Source organism: Paramormyrops kingsleyae, chromosome 16, assembly GCF_048594095.1.
Source record: "Paramormyrops kingsleyae isolate MSU_618 chromosome 16, PKINGS_0.4, whole genome shotgun sequence".
Classification (NCBI taxonomy): Eukaryota; Metazoa; Chordata; class Actinopteri; order Osteoglossiformes; family Mormyridae; genus Paramormyrops; species Paramormyrops kingsleyae.
Window position 1 is genome coordinate 17,735,830 of NC_132812.1, and position 24,244 is coordinate 17,760,073.

The 24,244-nt window shown below is 43.2% G+C and overlaps 1 protein-coding gene and 1 pseudogene across 1 annotated transcript in view; one reads left to right on the forward strand and one right to left on the reverse strand.

Annotated features, from left to right (window-relative positions):
- The window catches only part of LOC111851504 (E3 ubiquitin-protein ligase Midline-1-like), a 35,742-nt gene extending 12,358 nt beyond the window's left edge, over nucleotides 1-23,384 (forward strand). The window contains exons 2-10 of the mRNA XM_072700578.1: nucleotides 536-1,254; nucleotides 10,092-10,187; nucleotides 10,971-11,078; nucleotides 13,593-13,741; nucleotides 13,996-14,123; nucleotides 14,738-14,881; nucleotides 16,822-16,983; nucleotides 18,032-18,239; nucleotides 21,419-23,384. Coding sequence (XP_072556679.1) covers nucleotides 592-1,254; nucleotides 10,092-10,187; nucleotides 10,971-11,078; nucleotides 13,593-13,741; nucleotides 13,996-14,123; nucleotides 14,738-14,881; nucleotides 16,822-16,983; nucleotides 18,032-18,239; nucleotides 21,419-21,767 — 2,007 coding nt within the window. The 5' untranslated portion in view covers nucleotides 536-591 and the 3' untranslated portion in view covers nucleotides 21,768-23,384. The remainder of the gene's footprint in view (nucleotides 1-535; nucleotides 1,255-10,091; nucleotides 10,188-10,970; nucleotides 11,079-13,592; nucleotides 13,742-13,995; nucleotides 14,124-14,737; nucleotides 14,882-16,821; nucleotides 16,984-18,031; nucleotides 18,240-21,418) is intronic.
- On the reverse strand, nucleotides 3,825-3,940 carry LOC111851521 (U6 spliceosomal RNA; annotated as a pseudogene).
- Nucleotides 23,385-24,244: the final 860 nt, after the last annotated feature.

Consider the following 24,244-nt stretch of genomic DNA (forward strand, 5'->3'; position numbering starts at 1 on the left):
TGCCAGGCCTCTCTGCTCATCTTCACTTGTTTTTTTCTGCCTTCTTGTGTTCCGTTTCCACAGAAGGAGACTTTGTGGGCTCAACACTGGCCTACCATTTAGGTGTTAGGTGTTCGTCCGCAGTCTGTGAAGAGAATAAACACCATGACTCAGCCTTCATGTTCAGCAAGCGCCTTCCCTGAACATGACCAAGCTGTCACTATGCTGCTACTTCAAAATCACGTCAAACCTTCAAAAAATATATATATGTTTCTCATAGTACTTCACCATTTTCCCCTTTGTGACTGGAACTGCATGTCAGTAACCAGCAGTAAATTATTTATTTAACACTGAAGTATTAATTTTAATCAGTTTGACAACAATTTGTTTGCTGGAAGTCTGAACGTACATTGCACTTGTATTTTTTTTCTACTCTGAGAAATATCAGCTTATATTTATTTAAATCTTACTGAACACCTTTCTGGTGAATCAGCCCCCCATGACGTAACCACCCTGTGGGTTCTCCTGTCTGATTGCATTTGATCTGCGTTCTCAGATAGCTGACCAGCTGCCCTGCATTTCGCTGACGAAGTCACTGTCTTCCGCCTGAAGATGGAAACGTTGGAGTCGGAGCTGACCTGCCCAATCTGCCTGGAGCTCTTCGAGGACCCTCTGCTGCTGCCCTGTGCTCACAGCCTGTGTTTCAGCTGCGCCCACCGCATCCTGGCCTCCCACTGCACCTCCAGCGAGCCCGTGGAGTCCGTCCACGCCTTCCAGTGCCCCACTTGCCGGTATGTCATCACCCTCAACCAGAAGGGCCTCGAGGGACTGAAACGCAACGTCACCCTGCAGAACATCATCGACCGCTTTCAGAAGGCCTCTGTGAGTGGGCCCAATTCCCCCAGCGAGACGCGGCGTGAGCGCGCCTTCGAGGACACCACCATGACGTCGCCCGGTGAGACAGTGCAGTGCCAGTTCTGCGAGCAGGACCCACCGCAGGACGCAGTCAAGACCTGCGTCACCTGCGAGGTGTCCTACTGCGAAGAGTGCCTGAAGGCCACACACCCCAACAAGAAGCCATTCACCAGCCACCGGCTGATCGAGCCCATGCCCGACTCACACTTGCGCGGCCTGCTGTGCCTCGAGCACGGGGATGAGAAGGTCAACATGTACTGCGTGACCGATGAGCAGCTCATCTGCGCCCTGTGCAAGCTGGTGGGGCGACACCGCGACCATCAAGTGGCAGCACTCAGCGAGCGATACGAGAAGCTGAAGGTACAGTGATTGCTGTGATTACTGTCCTGTGCTCATGTGATTGACTGTTAGTGGAAGAATCTGGACGTCCAAAGCAGTTAAAATATACCTTTTCCAGTAAATATTTCATACCAGTACCAGTGAAAAGTCTGGACGCACCTACTGAAAATTATTTGTTTTTCCACACGATAATGACCCTAAGCTATCTTGAGGGCATGTAGTGTAATGCTACTGTAGAGTAAAAGCAAGGTAACTTGTGCCCAGAAATTGGAGAAGCTCCTTCAGGACTGTCGGAGAAGCATTCCAGGTGGCTGCAAGAGTTTGCAATGCTGTTATTAAAGAACATTTTTAGATGTTGAACACTACTCTTAGTCGTTGCAATAAGTTGTTGCCTCAAGGCCTTTTACTATAAGTTGAATAACACAGCTAAAATAGTGACTTGCATTAAAAGCAGGTGTGTCCAGATGTTTGAGAGGTACTAAAATAATAATAATAATAATAATAATAGTAGTAGTAGTAGTAGTAGTAGTAGCCATATAAGTATTATTACTACTTACAAAGGCTACATTAATTGGTAGGTAAGATCATAGAGAATATACAGTATAATAAGAATAAATTGCTGTTGTTTGGAAAAGGACTGGAAAACCTTAGTCAGATTTAGAAATCATAAACATGCATAATTATAATGGCTTCAACGCGCGGCTCTGCAGAACTTCTTTCTAAAAGTTGCACTTTGCATTTTGCGGGCTGACATTTGGGTCTGCTTATAGAGCACAGTTACGGTGTCAGCGTAGTAAATATGCCGTGAAATACTTTACACTTTTATAAAGTATTAGTATATGGCTCCAGTTATCAGCCTTACGTGCCTCGCTGACGAGCAGTTAATGACTCTTGGGGCTACTGCTTTCATACTAAGCGGCACTAAGCGCACTCCCATAATCGCTTGTAATTAATTGAGCTGTGTATGGATTTTGAATGTAGTCAGTGTGGGCGATGGGGAAAAAAGGTCAAGAATTTGATTCACTTTAACCACGAATGAAGCCCCGTCAAAGCAAACCACATCCACGGCTCTGTGACGGGAAGCTCCGTGGTGACAGAAGCGAGCAGAGAATCCCGTACCTGCTGGGCGGCCGGGCCGTTAATCCAGGGCTGATCTGCACAGTGGACGGATGGATTTCATAGGCTATTCCGCAGCTTTTACAAGTGCCCTGTCATTCGAGGTCCAGCCGCACGATTACAAATCTAACATGAACAGCTGTGTAGAGTTTAGAGAGTTACACATAATCTGCAGAGGAACATCGCTGGATATCAGCTGCACAGAACTGTGTCACTTTAATATTTACTGTAAATATTACTTATTGGCTTCCGTAGTAAATGCAGTAAAGGTGCATTTCCAATTAGTCCTCTCACTTATTTTGATTTTATTTTGATGCACCCTAGCTAAGTCATGCATGAATACAGTAATGCCCGCTTTTGAATTTTAAGGAAATAATCACTTTTGCAGAGCTTTTCGACAAAAAAAATGCTTTTTTTAAATCACTAGAGCAAAGGTGCTGACCTTAGGGAAAAACTCACACACGAGACAAGTTTTTTATTGTTCACTGTGAATTTTTCACACGTATTTCAGCAAGAAATATGAATGTAATTTCCAAAACATGTTGCTCTTGACTAAAGAACGTCTCCGTATCCATATTTGAACTCATCTCTGACTTCTCCTGTTTGGTCTGAAGTCCTCGTGTTCACTAACACTCACAGAGTTTGTTTGCTGCTATTGTTTTCCTAATGAAAAAATCTACAGCTTTTACTAGAATAAGATTGAATCTATAATTAAATCGATTCCTAAGTTTCTACTTAAATGGATTTTTACCTTTAAATAGCATCTTAATCTGTACTGCAGGAAGGCAAATGTTGTGTCAGTTCAGATATTGGAACATGACCTTCCAGGACCAGTATTAAAGTTAACAGGCTGTGTGAGGTCCCTACCTGTTGACTTAACCGGTGTTGTCATAGTTACAGAGAAGAGCTCGGGACGTCTCGCCCTCCCAGTTGAAAGGCTTTAGTAGGCTTTCTGAGTGATATTAGTAGGATCACAGTGACTAGCTCAAACACCTTCTCTGCTTATAGCGTGTCAGAAGGAAAGAGGGATGAGTGTACGAGATATGCATCCTGCCCAATTGGTCCAGCAACCATGTGGACTCGGGCCAGTACTCCATCCACAGTGGCCCATCTATGCTTTGGCTGACAGCAGAACATATGGATACTAATACGAGTGCAAGAGGCTTCACTCTGCATTCAGCTGGGCTCTCACCTTTGGCATCCTGTGCTTATAAGATGCCCTATTTTTCAGCCCTGTTTAACTCGGGTCAGAGTTTATTAGGCATAATAAGATGTCAGATTCACAAAAATGTTGTCCTGAAGGCTAAGCTCAGTCCAAGAAAAGACTAAATTTACTACACCACTGTCATTCTCTATTTAATACATCATCAGTATGTTTAACAGCTTGTCTATTAAAAAAAACCCAAATAATGTGTTATTTTGTAACACCTATAGGTCCAAGTCCAGTTCTAACCCGCTCAGCCACATACTTCCCCCAAAATATGCTACACTTAATGAATTTGCGTGTCACTCTTGCAGAGGGGGCCGTGCTTGTCTTTGCTGTATTCTTCCAGTTTTAGTATAAGTGCATTTGCTTTAATATGAATATGACTAATGACTTCAGTTCACTAAACATTCACTTAGTTTGCTCTGATTTGTAAATCAGACATTCCCTGAGCTGCAATTTATTCTGAAAGACATTTCTGATGCTTTGGTTAAACCCACCATTTTACTTATGAAGTGAAACTTTTAGCATTTTATGGAACTTCTGTATAATTAATGAAATGACATGGAGATACGGGCCACTCTCAGAAGAAGAGCCTGCATGCAAAATGAATAGCGCTTAACATGCTCCATTTCATATTTTTAACTCGGCCCGGGTACAGAGTGTGCCATGACTTTTTTGTCCTGCCAAGTGGCGGCATGTCATTACCATATTTGGGTATGACTATGGAAGCCAGAGGAAATGGTCAGCAGAGGGGATTTTAGGAACCAAAAGTAGCAATTATCCATTTGGATGCATTCTTTAGATCAGACCTCATCTCACTGCCTGACATGTAACCATACACTCCAACAAACATCACAGTTTTGGAATCTTGGAAGCTACATTGTAACCCTTCAAAGAACTTGAATACTGTACATTTGTCGATAGCATGTGGTTTTATATAAGCTACATTTTTGCACATGTTTATTTAGTAGGAAGTGTGATAAAAACTCCACAGGAGTCGATCATCAGCCCTTTGCACACGGGTGGCTGTCTGCCCGAATCCCAGCTGGCCCTGGCTGGACTAACTGGCTTTGCTGGGCTTTCAAAGGACCAGCTGAGTCAACCCACAATGGTCTTAAGTGAGATCAGTAGATCCTGGGAGGAGCTGCAGGACGTGTGGCATTCTTGGGTTTAGTGTGTGCAACACTTGTTTGAATTCTCAGGCTGTTTTGGGTTGCCTTTTTCTTTGTATTTTGTATTTTTTGGGGGGGCGGGTGGTGGGGATTAAGCTGCTTGCTTGAATTACCCCGCAATCCAGTGCCTCTGCCCTGATCTTAGAAAACTTATTAAAAACACACAGACAACTCTGTATGTTAATTTAAAAATGTTGGAATTACACTGTACAACATTTAATGGAAGCTACATTGTAACCCTTCAAAGAACTTGAATACTGTACATGTTGACTATATGGCTACTAAGTTATGACTCAGAATGTCTCTGCAGTTACATGATCATAAAGCTTAGAAATATGCCGTGATATTTTTATATTTTAAATTATGGAGCCATACCACAGATTTCTGCTGTGTTAAATCTTTTGTTCACCTGAATTTATTCATTCATATAAATCTCGTGTTTTTGTGTATTGAGATCAGTTCTGTTTGTTTTACATAAAAATTTGCCTGTATTTACTCAAGAAAACATTTCTCAAGAAACATTTTGCACGTCATTTGAAATTTTTATAAGAGAGGAGAGGAGATTGGCTGACATCCAGACACAAGCCGCTTTCTTTCCACGTCATAAATGAACCTGTTGTTGTACAATCCCGCAGTAATAGTAATTAGAAATGTTTCTGTGTAATCTTACCTGTCATCTCTATTTAATTTGATGCACTGCCGCAAACTGTAGCACTTTAAAGGAGATAATTTACTAGTGATATTTACTAGTAGGCCTATGGCATTTCATACGAAAACCGCTTTGTAATTCTGGAACATATGCATATTATTAGTGGTTTCTGGAATTACAAAATTTGAATCTATTTTAAGTGTTTTTCCCCTTTTCATTAATTTAACATTTGCCATATGGGTTAGGAAATTTGACTTCCTTAAAATGTATTTGCTGATAAATCGCACATATATTCCATAAGTAAAAGAACGAGATTGAATTGTCACGATGGACCACAGGGAAAGATCGACGGTCCAATGAGCGGCTATCAGACACCCGGCTAAACTGAACTAAAAAGACAGTAGAAACAAATAGGGACCAAAACAAAGGCAGGTAGGACATTAAGGATAAATAAGAACTGACACCCAATGGAAACACAGGGGAAATAGTGACATAGAGCACATAGACACCCTGGTGTATGGCAGCCCGCCGCGAAGAGAAGGACGTCTATCCAAGGTGATTATTTTCGTTTAACCGTCCACCTCGAAGTGAGTTATCGTGCTTTTACCACGGCTAACTAACGGATAAATAAAATAGAACAACAACCGGGTTCCAACACTACATGCTTGTCACGGTTAATCTTTCAGAAGAAGATTATTTCAATAAGATTTAAGAATAGTACGTTGGTCAGGCCACTCACTGGAAGCAAGTCCCTTAAGTTACCATAGAAACAGTCAACAGACTGGCACATTTTAAAAACCAAGGAAAATAATGCTGATAGGAATGACTGCGTATTTATCAGTGGGGTAATGGATCATAGTTGACTGTACCCCTGCCCTACTGAATGCCACACCTGGAGAGTGATGACTGGGCGGCTTTAACTTCGTGGACATCCCCTAGTCCTGAGAGCTGGCTTGCAGGATGAGGACTCTAGACCTGCGTAATCAGGTGGGGGCTGAAGATGTGCACGGCTGAACCCAGGAGAATTCCTCAAGAACATAAATCTCCCTCTCGACGAGACCCTGCAGCAGACACTCGCTAAGCATGACTGTCAGTTTAGTGAGGGCTGAACTGACTGTTTGTCCATGTGATGGCTGGTTCTTCTGTTACACTCATGGTTGGTAACGCCCCAAGTGACAACATGGTACACAACTGGAGATACTGGGGAGGCGATTCTGGAATTCCGGAGCCAAGACTTGGGAATCAGGATTATACCTCTAAGCGGGCAGGCAGCTTTACTTGATCGTTTTCTTGTAAAGTCCACAGCTTATTTAGCAGGAAAGACTTCCAGGTTTAGAGTATGTCTGTGACAGTCACAGTACACTCGTGTCAGCCCAGTTGCCCCTGCTGGGCTGGTTGAGTCATGACATTTCTCTGCATTTATATGTGTGTGAGACAGAGAGTTGGAAAGTTTATGACTTAAAAAAAACACCTCTCCAAGTATAAAAAAGTACCAGTATCAGCACAATGCCTAGAGAAAAGCAGTAAAACAGTACTCCCATTGCAGTGAGCAGTATTGCAGTGCTGCAGTGAGCAGTGTTGCTACACACTGTAATATTTTTCTGCAGCCGTCTCATTATGCTCCAGGGAAATTAAAGGTACCAACCTGGCTTCTCAGGTCGAAGATGCAGCCGGCATTTATTATCATATTTTCAATTAAAAAATAATTAATGCATAAAAAAGCCCTAATCACGTATCTAGCTGCAAGGATACAATCAGCATTTTAAATAAATTTGTGTAAACAGATGCTCTGTTTTAAAAAATGACATGAGCAGTTCTTTTGATGTTCTTTATGAGCTTGATACTGACATACATCATTATTACTGTATATATACATACACGCACCCACACACCCTATTTGGATATACAGTAGAAAATGAATATTTTCATTCATTCTTTGCCTTTTTATAGTTTGCTCCAGAATAATAAGACCCATACATACAGCATGTCAATGAACATTTAATAGTGTATACACTTTTAACTGGCAGAGCAGTTTTTGCTGAATTTTTCACTGTATTAAAAATGCTGCTTGTAGATTCTACTCCTCATCTCAGTTATAGCGGGTCTGAGTTGCTCCTCCAGCTTTGTGTAACTGGCAGCTGCCTGGAGATCTCCGCAGGCTGTAAGGAGAAGGTGTGACAGGCGTGATCAGAGGGCCTGACACACAAAGCGAGTGGTAAGACCAAAGCAGAGAGCACCCTCTCTTCAAATCTAGGTGCTTTGAAATATCTAGCATGGATATTGCTCATTGTGAGTCCTCACATGTTATTTGGCAGCCTGTGCAGCTGCTGTTTCCAATGTGCAGCATTTTATGGTGTGTGTGTGTGTGTGTGTGTGTGTGTGTGTGTGTGTGTGTGTGTGTGTGTGTGTGTGTGTGTATATATATGTGTCAAGAACATCAGAGGGAAAATGAAAAACTTTAATTTTGTGTCTTCTGCAATTCTGTTTCAGATTTGAGCTCCTGAGTATGTAGATCCACAGTTCCTAGCTTCTCAGTGCCTTAAGGATTTCTTGTCATGTGTCACTCAGCCGGGTGTTTTACACCAATGTCTAAATAACATTCCGGTTTCCGGGATGTCTATACTAACGTGGAATCCATAAGCACATAAATCACACAAGGCAGTATTTATATCTTTGAAGAGCATAAATGCAAAATAACATTTCCCCCCATTTCTTGCAAGAAATTGGTTTGCTTGCAGAAATGGGTGATTCCATTGGATGATGTTTTGCAGCATGTTGAATGGTTGATTCCCAAAGCCTGCTGTAGCGAGGCTTCCCGCTGCCCCGCCCCTTACTTTCACTGCCCCGCCCACTCTGCCCACCGCTTAGCAACCTTTCACTGCCCCGCCCACTCTGCCCACCACTTAGCAACCTTTCACTGCCCCTCCCACTCTGCCCACCCCTTAGCAACCTTTCACTGCCCCGCCCACTCTGCCCACCCCTTAGCAACCTTTCATTGCCCCGCCCACTCTGCCCACCCCTTAGCAACCTTTCACTGCCCCACCCACTCTGCCCACCCCTTAGCAACCTTTCACTGCCCCGCCCACTCTGCCCACCCCTTAGCAACCTTTCATTGCCCCGCCCACTCTGCCCACCCCTTAGCAACCTTTCAATGCCCCGCCAACTCTGCCCACCCCTTAGCAACCTTTCAATGCCCCGCCCCCAGCCCCGCCCTTTAGCAACCTGTCACTGCCCCGCCCACTCTGCCTTGCCTCTTAGCCGCCCATAGTCCTCTGTATACCTCCCTCTGCCCCACTGTATGAGCTGACGTCAGCTCTGACATGAATAAACCATTCCCGAAGAGCGGCAGGACGATGGCACTCTTTCTACACAAGACCGACTAAAACAGGCCCCTCACTTTGTTGGCTTGTGAAAAGCTTTGGGCCCAAAAGGGATTTTCACCTTGGTCCTGGGCCCAGAGGCCCTTGCAAACCCAATTAAGCTCATGCCAGCTGTGCCGGATGCTTCTCTGCCGTGCCCTTTCCTCCGCCCGCTTATCATCCCGTTAGATGCTGATAGCCTCCGCAGACATACAGTACCATGTCACTTTACTGCCATTTGCAGTCGCAGTGCCACTGATACTAAGACTCATTATATATCACAGCTATTTATTTGCCTGTTTGTTTGCTCCTACATGCCACTAATGCGCCTTGCTGCTTCCATCACTGCCCATTTCAAATATCCCATCATTGTTTACTTTTAAATTCTCTGTCAGTATTGTTATTGTTTTATTTATTTGCTTGTTTGTTTGTTGCACTTGTCCTGTCTATCTCTGTACTTCATGTATAGCACTGCACACTGGGGAGTGTTATTCCGTGCCCCCATATGCAGTAATACTGAATATGGTTGTTGTGACAATAAAGCCTCACTTGACTGAATTGACTTAATTTATATACTAAAATGATAAACTTTTAACATGTCAGTGAGCAGGACATGTTTACCTGATCTGCATTTATTGACTTGTAATAACCTAATTGATGTTACATGTATATGTTTTTTTTTGGGGTCTTCCTGTCCATAAAGGTAGTTCTGAGGTCCTGGAGAAGACCTGCAAGGGTGGGGGGGGGCTTTTCTGACATGGAAGATATCAGTCTACCTAGCATTTAATGACTGATGCATCTACATAACTTTCATCAATACAAATATCTGTACAAGTTTTATCAATAACATGCATGCTTCAGTAAACTCAAAGCATGTATATTATAATTAAAGGTTGTGTGGTTTAATATCTTTACATTACATATATATACTATTAGTATTAGTGAAGGAGTTTAAGTTACTTGTTTTAAAATGTTACATTGTTGGTGCACGTGCTTAATGGTGTACAAAATTAATAGTTCTGTTATCGATTGCAACATTTTGATTGGATAGGCAGAAAGCCTTGTGATGGGTTGTTGATTATGCTGGATACAGTTTAGTTTGAGGTGTTGAGGTGTCTGTCAGAAAGCGGAGCGGAGTAGCTAGGATGAAGGAGGAGGCCTCAGTTGGATGGTGAGATCCGTAAATGAGTTGTGACAAGCCGTCAGAGAGGCGGGAGACGTCAGTTTCTCTTTGTCTTTCTTCTCCTTTGAAGTTGACGGGTATGATCGCAGGGTGTATAATTCTTCATGATTTCTATGCATAAAACTAAAGAGCTTTGAAAACAGCTTCTCTTACGTCTCTGCTCTCTGTGCAGCAAGCGCTGGACTCCAACCTCAGCAGTTTAATCAAGAGGAACAATGAACTTGAAAATCTCATGGGCAAGTTAATCCAAACGTGCCAGAATGTGGAGGTAAGAAGATTGCAGTTTATTATCTCTGCTGTTTGTGTCCAGTGTCAGTGATTGTGAATGTGAGTCTTAAATATACCTTTAGGAAGTTTAAATGAAAATGCATCTCATGCAGTTAGGCAAACTGTCTTGTAGTTGTTTACTATTGAGAATTCAGGTTTATATTTTCCAGCCATAGGGAGCTGTCATTCAAAGTAAGCAGAAATAGGAGACTAATTTGGGCCAGCACTTGTAGTGATAATATTTAAAAAGCCGGTTGACGGTGATGCTCATTCTCGCCGGCAGGCTGCTCCTCTGTATGGCTCCGGGTTTGTGTGTGTGCGCGTTCGTGTCAGTATTTGTGTAAGTCCCACACACCAGCAGGCCAACTCGCAGGCCAATCTCTTCATGTCCCAGCACTGAAAAATCTGATCCACCTGATCAGGGAACTGTGCTCACGCTGTACCCTGCAGAGCTGGAAAGCCTGTCTTCCCACACCATCAAGTAACTGCTGTCACATATCAGTAGGTGGCTAGTTTAACTTGGAGTGTTTGCTCAGTTATTGCCCAAGAATCCTTGTTCAACATGTGATTAGATATTATTTGGACATCAATGGCAAGCACTTCTCCTGCTTCTTTGCAGAAAAATGTTCATTCATAAAACAGGAAGTAGATACTGACTTGGTTAGCCAATGACAGATGATGAAAATTGAATGGGAGCAGCCTTTAGATCATGTAGCTCATACCCACTTCACCGGATTCCACATTTTAGATGAATGGCCAATAAGGCAATTGTTTTCTTCACCAGGTAAATGCTTCAAGGCAGGAGAGCAAGCTGATTGAAGAATGCGATGTTCTGATTGACGTCATTCAGCAGAGACGGCAAATAATTGGGGCAAAAATCAAAGAAGGCAAGGTACTGTAGTATACTGAAGCACGGCTTTCCATTTCATATTGAAATGAGGTAATTGCACTTTATAAGTAAAATAAATAGATTTCCGTGAGCAAAAGAGTTAAATCACCCAAAGCTTTGACTGAAAACACATGTAAGATTATTTTAGTAGAAACTGTTGAACTTACTGAATTATGTTATCTACTTATTTAACATTATTTGGAATCTGCTTAGTGGGATTTATGTATTTGTTTGCCTATTTGAGGTTAGAGAATGTTGATTGGATAAAAAAGGAAAGGGGAAAACAGGAAGCAGGAAACAGGAAGTTCATTGGTCTTGTATGACAAGCCATGTGGCCGTTCCAGTAAATGGTGAAAGAAGAAATCTGCTTGCATCCCGTGCCGAAATACACAGCCCACACACCTTTCTGTGAACCCACTACATATATGTGCTGTGTACGTTCAATGGGGTATTGGCCTAAATGTTAAAAATCAGATTGCCCCCCAGACAAGCATCACATACACCAAGCATCTGAATAAACATACAATAATTTGCTTATAAGCAACTGTAAGGCACTGGAACAGCAGAAGGGAAATACTAGACTTCTTTTGTGACTGTCAATCTCCAGAATTAGTGAAACAACCTCAATAGAGATTACTCAGCTAGTTGGTATCACTAGCAGATTGAAAATGGTACAGTCTTACTTTTATGTGTATCATGTCCACTGAGATTTGTATGCCTTTGTGAATCTGTGCTGACATCCCATATATCAGATCTCATATTAAGCTATAAATCTTATACCAGTGAAATTTTAATTCCTATTTTGATGTCAGCTGCACTCAGACTTTTGGTTCTTGACTTCTAATGTCTGGGATCGTTAAAATGCAACTGTGTCAGTGTACTAATGCTCCAGTTCAATTTTGTAACCTCATTTCATCACTTTGACAGCACTGCTCTCGGTTAGGTCAGACAGAAAATAACGAGATTTGCCTAATGCTGTAATATGCATGAGAAACCTGAATATTTACGCCGGTTTTTTCCCCCTGCTATTTGTGGATCACGCTTAGGGTAGACAGATCAGTCTGACTATCTGACTTTACCCCAAGGCCAAGTGCCTTTGACGTCCATTTAGGGGAAGTTGAATAAATGTTTACGGACAGATTGTAGCCAATATATCTCGGTAGGTGAACGGGCATTTGAAAGAGCAACTATTCTTGAAAATGACAGGCCTTCTCTGCACCAGGAAAAATAACCTGGGCTATTTTGGATTAGCATATGGAAGCCTGGCTACTGGAAGACCTTGTTTTTCAGTTTCAGTTACAGACATGCTAATGCTTTGTTTGCAATGAAGGTAAAACATATTAAGAGCAATGGGAAGACGAATAATGAACATAGGAACTTCATTACATTTAGCACTTCTTTTTGTAAATCTTACTTATCCAAACTTGTCCAATTTCTAATTTGTATTATTCAGTATATTATTAAATTCATTACTCATAATAATAATAATAATAATTATTATTATTATTATTATTTACAGAATTAGTCTGTTTCCAGCATAAGCCACACTATGGACAACCATTTCCAAAAGCGTGTGGATTAACCATCGTTAGTCTCCTTTAACAGCCTGCAGTAGCGTACAGGACGGGGGGGGCGCTTTCATTCCTCTCTAGGACGATGTCATCCGTTTGTATTCCCTGATGTGATGAAAGTTATCCAAGGGCTTTGCATTTTGTATGCGTGCTACGCATCTAATTCCTAAAAACCTTTCCCCACTGGTACTCTTCAGAAACAGTTCTGTCATTTCTCCGCTGATGGATTCTCTAATTTCACATTATTATGTATGTGATGTGCTGTGTATGACAGCCTATAAATGAGTTTAGATGAGGAGACAGCAAGTGCCTGTATTCTGTCATCGTCCGAGTTAATGTCAAACATGCCATTGTTCTATAGTCACCGTTAGGAATTAGTGGATGACGTGAGATTTATGAGTCGGCCAGTTTGTCTGGAAACAGGATACATGAGGGGGTGACTTCCCCATCCAAAGACACTCCGTTAATTTATATTCCTTATTGTATTAAATAAGAAAATGTTACATTTGATCTGAATATAAATCTGCTGTCTTTTAAAATGTAAATCCTGCATCAGGCCTGCAGCTTCCACTCCTTCGCAGTGGTAGCGGGGTCACCCTGCCAGCCCCCAGTATCTCCCAGTCACCATCTCCCAGTGACTGCGGTCTGTGGGTGGGGGCTGCTCACAGAGCTCAGGCCTTACAAATGGAGTTTGAAGTGTCAGCTGCCAGAACCATAGCTCATTTATAAATGTCTAGTCATTTTATAAGTGGTATTTCTTTCATTTAATCAACAATATGGACTGCAATACTCTAAATACATGAACTTGTTAAATATTTGGAAACTGATTGTATTTCTGTTGCCAGAAGTCGTGTGAAGTATCTTCAGTGCTAATGCTTCCAGCCTGTGAATTTAATTATCCTTGCAGATGAAATCCACTCTGACGTTTGCACCCCGATTCTGTCAGGTGGCAAGGCTGCGCAAACTGGCCCAGCAGATCGCCGGCTGCAAGCAGTGCATCGAGAGATCCTCTTCGCTCATTGCTCAGGCAGACCAGACCCTCAAAGAGACTGACCACGCCCGCTTCCTGCAGACAGCCAGAAGCATCTCTGAGAGGTAATCTATGGGCCTTCCGAGTTCATGAAGAACCTAAAAATACACAGATTCTGCATCAATTCAAAGAAAGAAAATGCGGAGTTCTGTGCTATTCCATACAAACTGTTTAATATACTTATACAGTTTAACAAACTGTTAAATATAACTAAATGGTTTTCGTTCATGTTCTGTAAGAAACCAATGTCAAGTATATCATTTAGATATCAAGTGTATCAGTTGGATAACTGACAGGTATTAATGTATCTGTTTTTCAGGGTATGCGTGGCAATGACGTCGTCTCAGGTTCTGATACCAGAAATTAACCTGAATGACACGTTTGATACATTTGCGCTGGACTTTTCCCGGGAGAAGAAGATGCTGGAGTGTCTGGATTACCTTACAGGTAACTAAGTATCACTACCCCTTTGGAAATGAAAGGTCCAATACGGAATGTGAGGAGTTTACCCAACTTGGTAATGTGAAAATAACTGGAAGTTCATTAGAAGGTCGCTATTTGGAACCTATGATCCCAGATGCCCTTGAGGTCTTCTCGTCTGTCAATTAGCAAAACACACCAGGTGGTTTCTTCTCAAGTATGACCCAGGAAATGATTTGAGACCCAGAAGGACAAATATGTTGTAATGGTTTTAGCTGCAACTGAGATAAACAGACTTTGATATGTTTGCATTCTGGGGCATTTTCTGCAAGGATTTTGTGTTCCTCCCTTTTTTATTTTTACATTTGTGCTGAGGCAGATGGCTCAGTTCAGGGCACAGCCAGCTAACCAGCTTGGGCCTTAATGTGTGGCTATTACAGAAATGGATCAACCATAATGGAAGCCGATCAGACCCAGATCCCCTATATCAGACCTCATGCTTCCCCCTGTCTGACCGAGTGTGAAACAGGAAGTGATGTTTGCCATCCCAGGATATGATGCATCAGTTTCATCAGCCATATCCTACTTTCTGATTCCACTAATGACCAAATTAAGATTTTGTATCATGTTTCCCGTTGCAGCTCCGAATCCTCCTGGAATCCGGGAGGAGCTTTGCACTGCATCGTATGACACTATCACTGTCCACTGGACATCGGACGACGAGTTCAGCGTGGTCTCCTATGAGCTTCAGTACGCCATTTTCACAGGACAGGCCAACATCATTAGTAAGTACACAGGCCAGCCTCTAACAAGGCATAAGTTACATACTATTCACATTTGTTCTGAACATCTACTGACAAACATTAGCTCAGTAACAAAATCGCTGAATTTTGAAATTCTTGTGTAATGGTTATTTATTTTTTTCATTAAAAAGCAAATATTCTAGCATTAAAGTTGGGAATGCTACCCATTTCTTTATTGTGGCACAAGATAAATGAGGTCACATTTCAGGCTGCCCTCAGCAGATTGTACTTTTACATGTGATTAGCACAGACTAATCATACTTTACTGAATAAGTAGAAGGTTGGCGTTAGCCTAAGTTTGGCGCCATATGTGCATTACATGTTATCGTTTACCTTTGGTGAGCTACCAGTAATAGTACTTATAATAGGTTTTAGGAGTGGCTCAGGCAGTGGATTTGTGGACGGTGGAGACCATGTGAAATGGTTCTGGCATCATGGTGCGCGATACAAAAAACAGGCCTAAGGGTACAGAAATGGGAAAAAGAGCGAGACCAGTACCTAGATCAGGCAATACATACCAGTCTTCTAGGGTCCAGAGACCGGAAGCTTCAGTCAGGATAACAGGGTTGCAGACGGGGGCGATCAGTCGCCACACAAGAACTGGTCACATGACAAACACTACCCCCCCACTTTTTCTAGTTCCTGATCTAATTTTTGTTTACCACTGCCATAGAAATGTTACCTCAGCATGTAAGCATGGTAAGTAAGCAGTAGGCAGTAATACACATACATACTCATGTACATATGAGTGATTACATAGATACTTAGATGAAAAAAAACTCACAGATGACACAGGGTGTAGCACTGTGAAGGGATATCCTTATAATTTATGTGAAAATTAAACATTTAATGACCTTATCCCTGCTTTTATACCCCGTCAAGGAGGTCTTTCTGACATTTTGAAACTATGCATTATGCTGAATACCACTCTAAGCATATAGGAATTTTTTATGGGTGCAATTTATTGACCATTATCTTAATTTCATCACTTTAACTAAATTGCAAGGTGTAAATGATAACAATGACTAATGTAAATGTATGTAAGGCACTCAGATACTGCCTCTGTCACGCTTTACCTCTGATGGACTGCTTACTGTTCCTCTGACAGATTTTGATGTTGTTGGGGGGGGGGGCGGTGAATGATTTGAGACTCAGCTTTTCTTGTGCTTGTCCATGCTTCTGCATGTCCATTCTTATGCATGTCTATGCTTATGCGTGTCTATGCTTATGCGTGTCTATGCTTATGCGTGTCTATGCTTATGTGTGTCTATGCTTATGCGTGTCTATGCTTATGTGTGTCTATGCTTATGCATGTCTATGCTTATGTGTGTCCATGCTTATCCTTGCTACAGTTCAGCTGAACAGATCCCTCTCTCACTGAGACATAAAGATTTTTTCTTTTTTTAAAGCACCTGTCTGTGCATGTGTACAGTACTACTAAAGACTATAAAACAGAACGTTTAAATCATTACTCCAAAGTGTACTCATTAGTAACAATTTGATACCTATTAAACACTAGCAAATACAGTACGAACATTAAATCAACTGTATATAGAACTGATTAAGTTCACTGAAGCATACATGGGGTCACTAGGTCATTTTGGGATTAAATCCCAAAAGGTGAAGCAGTGGTCTTTTTTCAAAACTCTGAATTGCTCCAGTAAATATCCTGCCTTGTTAATAAACACTGTTAACACTGGCAAACGGTAAATTACGCAACAGCCTCATTTGGAAGCGTCGGCTTGGCACATAAGAAACGCACCATTTCATGGGATCCACAAAAACCTGACAGACTAATGCTGAAAACGACGCTGTGCTCTGCTGGGGGTATTAGCATGTTACTTCCAGTCAGTTCTTGCCATCGGAGTTAAATAAATAAAGGTGACCTGTTTCTCCCTGTCTGTGTCCGTCCGGCCATGAAGGCTTGTGCAGCTCTGCCGACAGCTGGATGATCGTGCCCAACATCAAGCAGAACCACTACACGGTGCACGGCCTGCAGAGTGGCACCAAGTACATCTTCATCGTCAAAGCCATCAACCAGGCGGGCAGTCGCAGCAGTGAACCGGGCACTCTGAAGACCAACAGTGAGTGAGATCGCTCGCTTCTGTCTGGAGGACAAGCACACGCCACAGACTGGAACACAGTCCAGAGCTCTGTTACATGTCTAGCTTCAGTGGCTAATATTACATTCATTGCAATATTGGTATTGAGGCTTGAGCTGTATATATTACATTATATTCACATTACATTAATTTAAAATATTGATTCTCTGGATTTCTGCGTGATGTTTTGCTGCTACTTTCCAGGGTGACTTAGAAGTTGTATCCTAAGAAGAAAAGCAAGCACAAAAAATAGACTTTCTTATGATTTGTGTAGAAATGACACATGAAACCAGCCTCTCTCCACTTCTACACTTCATCACATGTACCTGGTCTCTCTTCACTTCTATATCTCATCATATGTAACTGGCATTTATCCACTACTACACCTCATCACATGTACCTGGTCTCTCTTTGCTTCTATACCTCATCACATGAAGTTGCCCTCTCCCCACTTCTATACCTCATCACATGTAACCGGCCTCTCTTCACTTCTATATCTCATCATATGTAACTGGCATTTCTCCACTACTACACCTCATCACATGTACCTGGTCTCTCTTTGCTTCTATACCTCATCACATGTAGTTGCCCTCTCCCCACTTCTATACCTCATCACATGTAGTTGCCCTCTCCCCACTTCTATACCTCATCACATGTAGTTGCCCTCTCCCCACTTCTATACCTCATCAGATGTAACCATTCTCTCTCCATAGCCTGTCTAAATCTGACTTCTTAAAAGTGCAAAGTATGAATGATAATATCTGAGTAATGAAAATTTAACCTGAGTACCCATTTTACTTCTGGTAAGCTGAATCTTTATATGTGACTTCTTCTTGTTCTCTGGCACATTATAGTGCGATTCAGGTAGGAAGTGAAGTATATGGGTTAACAGGGTTTTCAGTGACACTTTGATGAATGATGTTTGCAGTAATATGCATTGTGGCGTGACCCACATACATACCTGTAATTGAACATATCGACCTGCCTGCCTTGTGTGTAACGGCATGTCTGTCTGATGGGCTCTTTTTAGGTCAGCCCTTCAGACTGGACCCTAAGTCAGCCCACAGGAAGCTGAGGGTTTCCCACGACAACCTGACAGTGGAGCGTGAGGAGACATCGTCCAAGAAGAGCCACGCGCAAGACCGCTTTTCCAGCCAAGGCAACTACGGTGTCTCCGGAAACGTGTACATCGACAGCGGACGGCACTACTGGGAGGCCCTGATTGGTGGGAGCACATGGTATGGAAGCTGATTTCTGGGCTGATGATGGCATCTGCCAATCATTTAATGGGATGGTCATATTTAACCACATCCAGATATCTGCTAGTCTGCCAATCATTTAACAGGACGCTCATGTGCAACCACACCTAGATATCTGTCAGTCCACCAATCATTAAACAGGATGCTCATATTTAACCACACCGAGATATCTGCAAATCTGCCAATCATTTAATAGGATGGTCATATTTAATTACACCCAGATATCTGCCAATCTACCAATCATTTAACGGGAGGCTCATATGCAACCACACCTAGATATCTGCCAATCTGCCAGTCAGTTAACCACATATTATTCTTGCAGTTTTTCTCAGTTGCTTTGGTACAAAAAAAAAAAATTGTACAAACTGCACCAATGGATTTCCCGCAAAAGCCTGTAACTTTCTCAAAATCTTTAGTTTATCCCTCAAAAGTAAATATTTATGTGAATGAACTTGTCAGTGCACCAGAATGATAAGTCTTTGTCATTGTTCATGAACAAGATAGTCAAAATACCTAACCAAATTGTCATTAGAACAGCGTATTCTAAGTATTTTCCAGTGTAAACCATGACTATGGTTTTGATGACAATGATTGAAAATGTATAAAGTTGTACTTTTTCTGTATGGCACATATGCATTTCAACAGGACAATGTTACATATTCTGTGACACACAATCACACACATATAAGTAAAGACAGGTCAGGTCAGGTTGGGGAGCATGTGCTGATGCAGCGCATTGCCTCACCCACGACATGGCGAAATTCCTCGGGATTCCAGCTGACGACCTCCCAGGCAGACACACGGCCCAGTCCCACCCTCCGGAAATGGCCATCCATCTGACACAGCCAGGTGTTACGTGGGCGTCCCCTCGGCCTGGTCCAGCCACTTGGATTCTCAAAACTGAGGATCCTATGAGCCAGATCACCCTCGGGGAATCGCACCACAAGACCATAGTGCCGTAACTGATGCTCCCTCACAATGCAGGTAATGTGCCTCATTCGGGACTCATCTAGCAACCAGTCATTCAACACAAAGTCAAACCAGTGGTGCCCAAGGATTCTCCGAAGAGACACAGTACCAAAGGAGTCAGTCTTCGTCTCAGGTCACTGGATAGCATCCATGTCTCACAGCCATACAGCAAGACAGGGAGCACCAGGACTCTAAAGACTTGGACCTTTGTCCTCTTGCAAAGATATCGGGAACGCCACACACCCCTTTCCAGTGACCTCATGACCCCCCCCCCCCCATGCTCTCTCAATCTGTCGCTGACTTCATAGGAAGAGTCACCCGAGACATGAATGTTGCTGTCAAGGTAAGTAAGTCTTGCGACAAGGTCGACATTCTCAAACAGACACACTATTGATGGCGGTGTCTAAGAAGTCATTAAATGCCTGGATCTTGCTCTTTATCCAGGACACCCGTAATCCCAGACACTCAGACTCCTCTCTCAGTCTCTCGAGAGCCCCGATCAGAGCCTCCATTGACTCCACTAAGATCATAGCATCATTGGCAAATTCAAGATCAGTAAATCTTTCTTCATTAATGGATGCCCCACAGCTGCTAGATCCCATGACCCTGCCCAACACCCCGTCTATACAAGCACTGAAGAGAGTAGGAGCAAGAGCACACCCCTGGTGAACCCCAGAATCAACTGGGAAGAATGCGGAGATTCTCCCCCCACTGTGCACAGCACTCACAGTACCAGTGTACAGGTCGGCCGTGACATCCAGCAACTTGTCCACGAAGTCTCAGGATGTCCCACAGGTCATCTTGAACAACTGAAAGTAACTGTAACTTTAATTTAAAATAAAGTTGTCCTCCGAAGAGGAGGGAGATGGTGGGCAGAAAAGAAAAGAACAACTGAGTCAAATGCTTTATGGAACCTCAACGAACCTCTGCCAATATTTGCGCTTGTGCTCAATGAGAACCCTCAGTGTCAGGATACAGTCGGTGTTAGACTTCTTAGGCGTGACACCAGACTGCTCCGGTTGCTGACAGGCAAGCGAGTGATCACAGATCCTGTTAATGGTGACCCTTTGAAGTACCTTACCCGGCACTGAGAGCGGTGTTATCCCTCTGTAGTGGCCACAATCCAGGCGATCACTCTTCCCTTTCCAGATAGGGACTACAAGAGCAGCAAAGATTGCTTGCAATACCTGGAGGACAGCCTTACCACCAGCCTGGAGAAGTTCACCCCGGATACCACAGATCCCTGCGGCCTCCCCTACCCGGGAGTGAGATTGGGTGGTTCACAGCTGATTGGAGGATCAGCCTCGGGAACCGTGGACCCAGAGATGCCCAACATCCTAGCTGGAGGATCAGCTTTAAACAACTGCTCAAAGTAGCCGGCCCAGCAGGTCACAACTGCAGTGTCATCTGTAAGGACCGTTCCATCACCCGCCCTGACTGCAAGTCTCCGAGGAACAGATTCAGATGTGCATAATGCTTCGAGCCCTCGCGGCTGTCCTCCTTAGTTCCTGATACAGACTGAAGTTGCCAGCAAGGCCTGCGCTGTGACTCTCATTAATATCCAGGGTACCCTGTGAGATGAAACCCCTCCTTCTGGGAACACCGGCAACACCAACACAATTATCGGCAACCTTCAGGGTCTTATCACAGAAGGTCTCCCACATCACATTAGAGTAACCAGTTTTTGATTTTTTTTTATCTGATTTGAGGGTCACTTGGGGTCAGTGCTGTAATATCCTTCTCCTGCATTGGGGATTTGATCTCCGGGTGGAATGTGTGGGTGTTTGTGTAACTTTTCCATGGTCTCTATGTGATTGTGTGAAGGATTTCTGTTGGCTTAGGTGGATTGGCATTAATACCAGTTTCTCTTGGTGTGTGTGCCCTGTGACAGATACCCAGCCATTCTGAGACCAATTTTTTACCTCTTTTATTTCTATTAACCATTATGGTGCAGATGTATTTTGAACATGAATGCCATGACCAGTGACTGTATGGTTTTGCACAAAGATTCCCCATTTATTTGTCCCCAAAAACCAGATTCCATAAACAACATAAACCCAAGGGCCATTGATTGTTCATGCAAACCAAGAATTTGACATGAACTGAATTAGGCTGCAGAGGAAAAATTTGTTGCTGATGTCATGTTTGGTCCAGGTTAAATGGTTCTGACTGTCCCATGGTCTTGGCAGGTATGCAGTGGGAATCGCCTACAAATCAGCTCCGAAGCACGAGTGGGTCGGCAAGAACTCGTCCTCCTGGGTCCTGTGCCGCTGTAATAACTCCTGGCTGGTGCGGCACAACGGGAAGGAGGCGGTGGTGGAGCCCTCGCCACACCTGCGGCGCGTGGGCGTGCTGCTGGACTACGACGGAGGCTCACTGGCCTTCCACGACGCCGTCAGCTCGCAGCACCTCTACACCTTTGACATCGCCTTTGCCCAGCCCGTCTGCCCTGTCTTTAGCGTCTGGAACAAGTGCCTGACCGTGCTGAGTGGGCTGCCCATCCCCGATCACCTGGAGAACGTGGATCTGGACAATTAGGGGACACCCAGGGACAGGAGAATTCCACGAGCAGTCGGGCCGTCTCGACTCATCCGGGCAGATTTGTGTTCCTGTGCTGTGTGAATTTTAAACAGAAGCCATGGTTTAAAGTATTTTTACTTTAGCTTATACTGGTAAATAGCTATAAATTATTTATGGGGAAAAACAGATTAGAAATATTGTAAATTTCTTCCTGCTTTGCACATTCTTTACTGTGATATTTATATGTAGAGGACTTTGGGCTGATGAATGGTATACAGTATAGAGAAGATTATGTTCGTGCAATCCTGTAGATTTTACCTGGAGAGGTAACCAGCACTGTCACTGGGCTCACGTTGCTCCCAGATAGCAGGAGAGGAGCTAAAAACGAAATGACTCTGATGTACAACCGGGAAGCAAAGCGAAAGGTCGGCTTCCTGTGGCGTGTGGAATGGAGGTCTCCTCATCTCATCTCATCTCATCTCATCTCAATCTTCTCCTAGTCTGAGGAGGTGCAGTCCTCTCATCTCCTCCTCTCCTGGTCTGTGGAAGTACGATCCTTTCATCTCCTCCTCTCCTGGTCTGAGGAAGTACGATCCTTTCATCTCCTCCTCTCCTGGTCTGAGGAAGTACGATCCTTTCATCTCCTCCTCTCCTGGTCTGAGGAGGTGCGATCCTTTCATCTCCTCCTCTCCTGGTCTGAGGAAGTACGATCATTTCATCTCCTCCTCTCCTGGTCTGAGGAGGCGCGATCCTCTTGCCACAGCGCCTCAATCCCCTATGCCAGCTTTTGTGTCGTGTTCACTGGGTGTGCTATTGCCTTCTCTGTCTAACATACAAAGAAACATACACGCCTCTGCCTCTGGGATCTGTACTTCCTGGGTATGTCTCATGGATACTGAGGCACTTTCTCCAAATTGGTACGGATAACAGCTAAAACATGCTCCTATGTAATTTCCCTCTGCTGCACAGGCTATGAAAAATTTGTTTTGCTTTTGTACATTTGTTTTAAACCTTCCACCCTATTTTTCCTTAAAACAGTGGCTGAACAAACAGATACATATGCTAAGGAATTACATGGCTTTCTGACTGATTACTATAGTAAATACAGCTTTTTAGTGTACAGTTTCACCAATATCTGTGCAGTCTGTCTGTTGTCGTCATTTTAGGAAGCCATTCCCATACTTATCAGAAATACCTCTGGTAACCATGGTGGACAGAACCACAGTACTGACCCTCAGCTCTGCTTGTGCTGCTTTGATTTGTGTAAAACATCAAAGCCATGGAGGCCAAGGAGCCGTTCCTCCAGCCTCCGATGGGACTTAACTGCAGGAAAACTTATTTTGCATTTGCGGCTCCTTTCCCTGTTTATTTTTGGTTTTTTAGGAAAAACTTGAAGTTTGGCTCACCGTAATAGAAAAATAACTGTATTCACTGGACATACCTTCACTGTGCGAAAATGTGTAGGTTTTCCCTGAACAAGGATTTACTTTGTCCTTTTTTACATTCCACACTAGTGACATAATGACTTTAAATCTTGTGAATGCAGCTAGAGAATAAACAACTAATTTGTCCACATGCTTGGATCACATTGCAAGTAGGTTTTGTGAAAATTAAAATAAAATGGTATATAAAGCACCGTCTGTGATATCTTTTTTTGTACATTCAGCCTGTACATATATATTCACGCCAACTGCTTTGATTCTCCTGAATGTTTTTTCCTGAAATTCACAACAAAGACTCTTTACCATCCTCTAAGGTGTTGGGCCCCCGCTGATGCGCAGGGCACCTTGTGAGGTGCTGGGACCCCACTCAGCTGCTCGGTAAATATCTAATGGAGAAAACAACATTCTTTTTCCACTTTGCTGGCTACTATAAATAGAGCTCTAAGGAATTGCGTCATTGCTATATGTTCAGGAACTGTTTCTAAGATTAGCCTTCAACCTGCCATATTGTCCTGAGAACTTCCACCAGACAACTTCCTCCCTCATATTTTCCCACGTTAGTGGTGAGAATGTCTGTTTAATCTTTTACCCACAAGAACTACAAAACAAAAAACAACAAAGCACCAGGACTTCCTCTTCAGGAGAAGGCGGAGGAAAAATACTCCTGTGTGTGTGTGTCTGTGTGTGTGTGTGTGTTTGTGGATTAGGTTTATATTACTTTCTGGGGACCAAGTGTCCCCCACAATGTAATAAAAACCTCTTGTTTGATGTTGTTGGGACCATTTTTCGGGTCCCCACAAAGATCTGTGAATTCAATCGAAAAACTAAAAATGCCAAAAGTTTTGTATTTTGTTTTGTTACTTATGCTAAGGTTAAGGTTAGGGCAGGGTTGGGGTTAAGGGTGTTGTGATTGGGATGACAGTTTTTCCTCATACAAATGAATGGAAGGTCCCCATTTAGATTGGTATGCCAACATCTCTGTGTGTATGTGTGTGTGTGTACGAGTGTGTGTGTGTGTGTGTGTGTGTGTGTCTGTTTCTGTTCTGCTGGTGT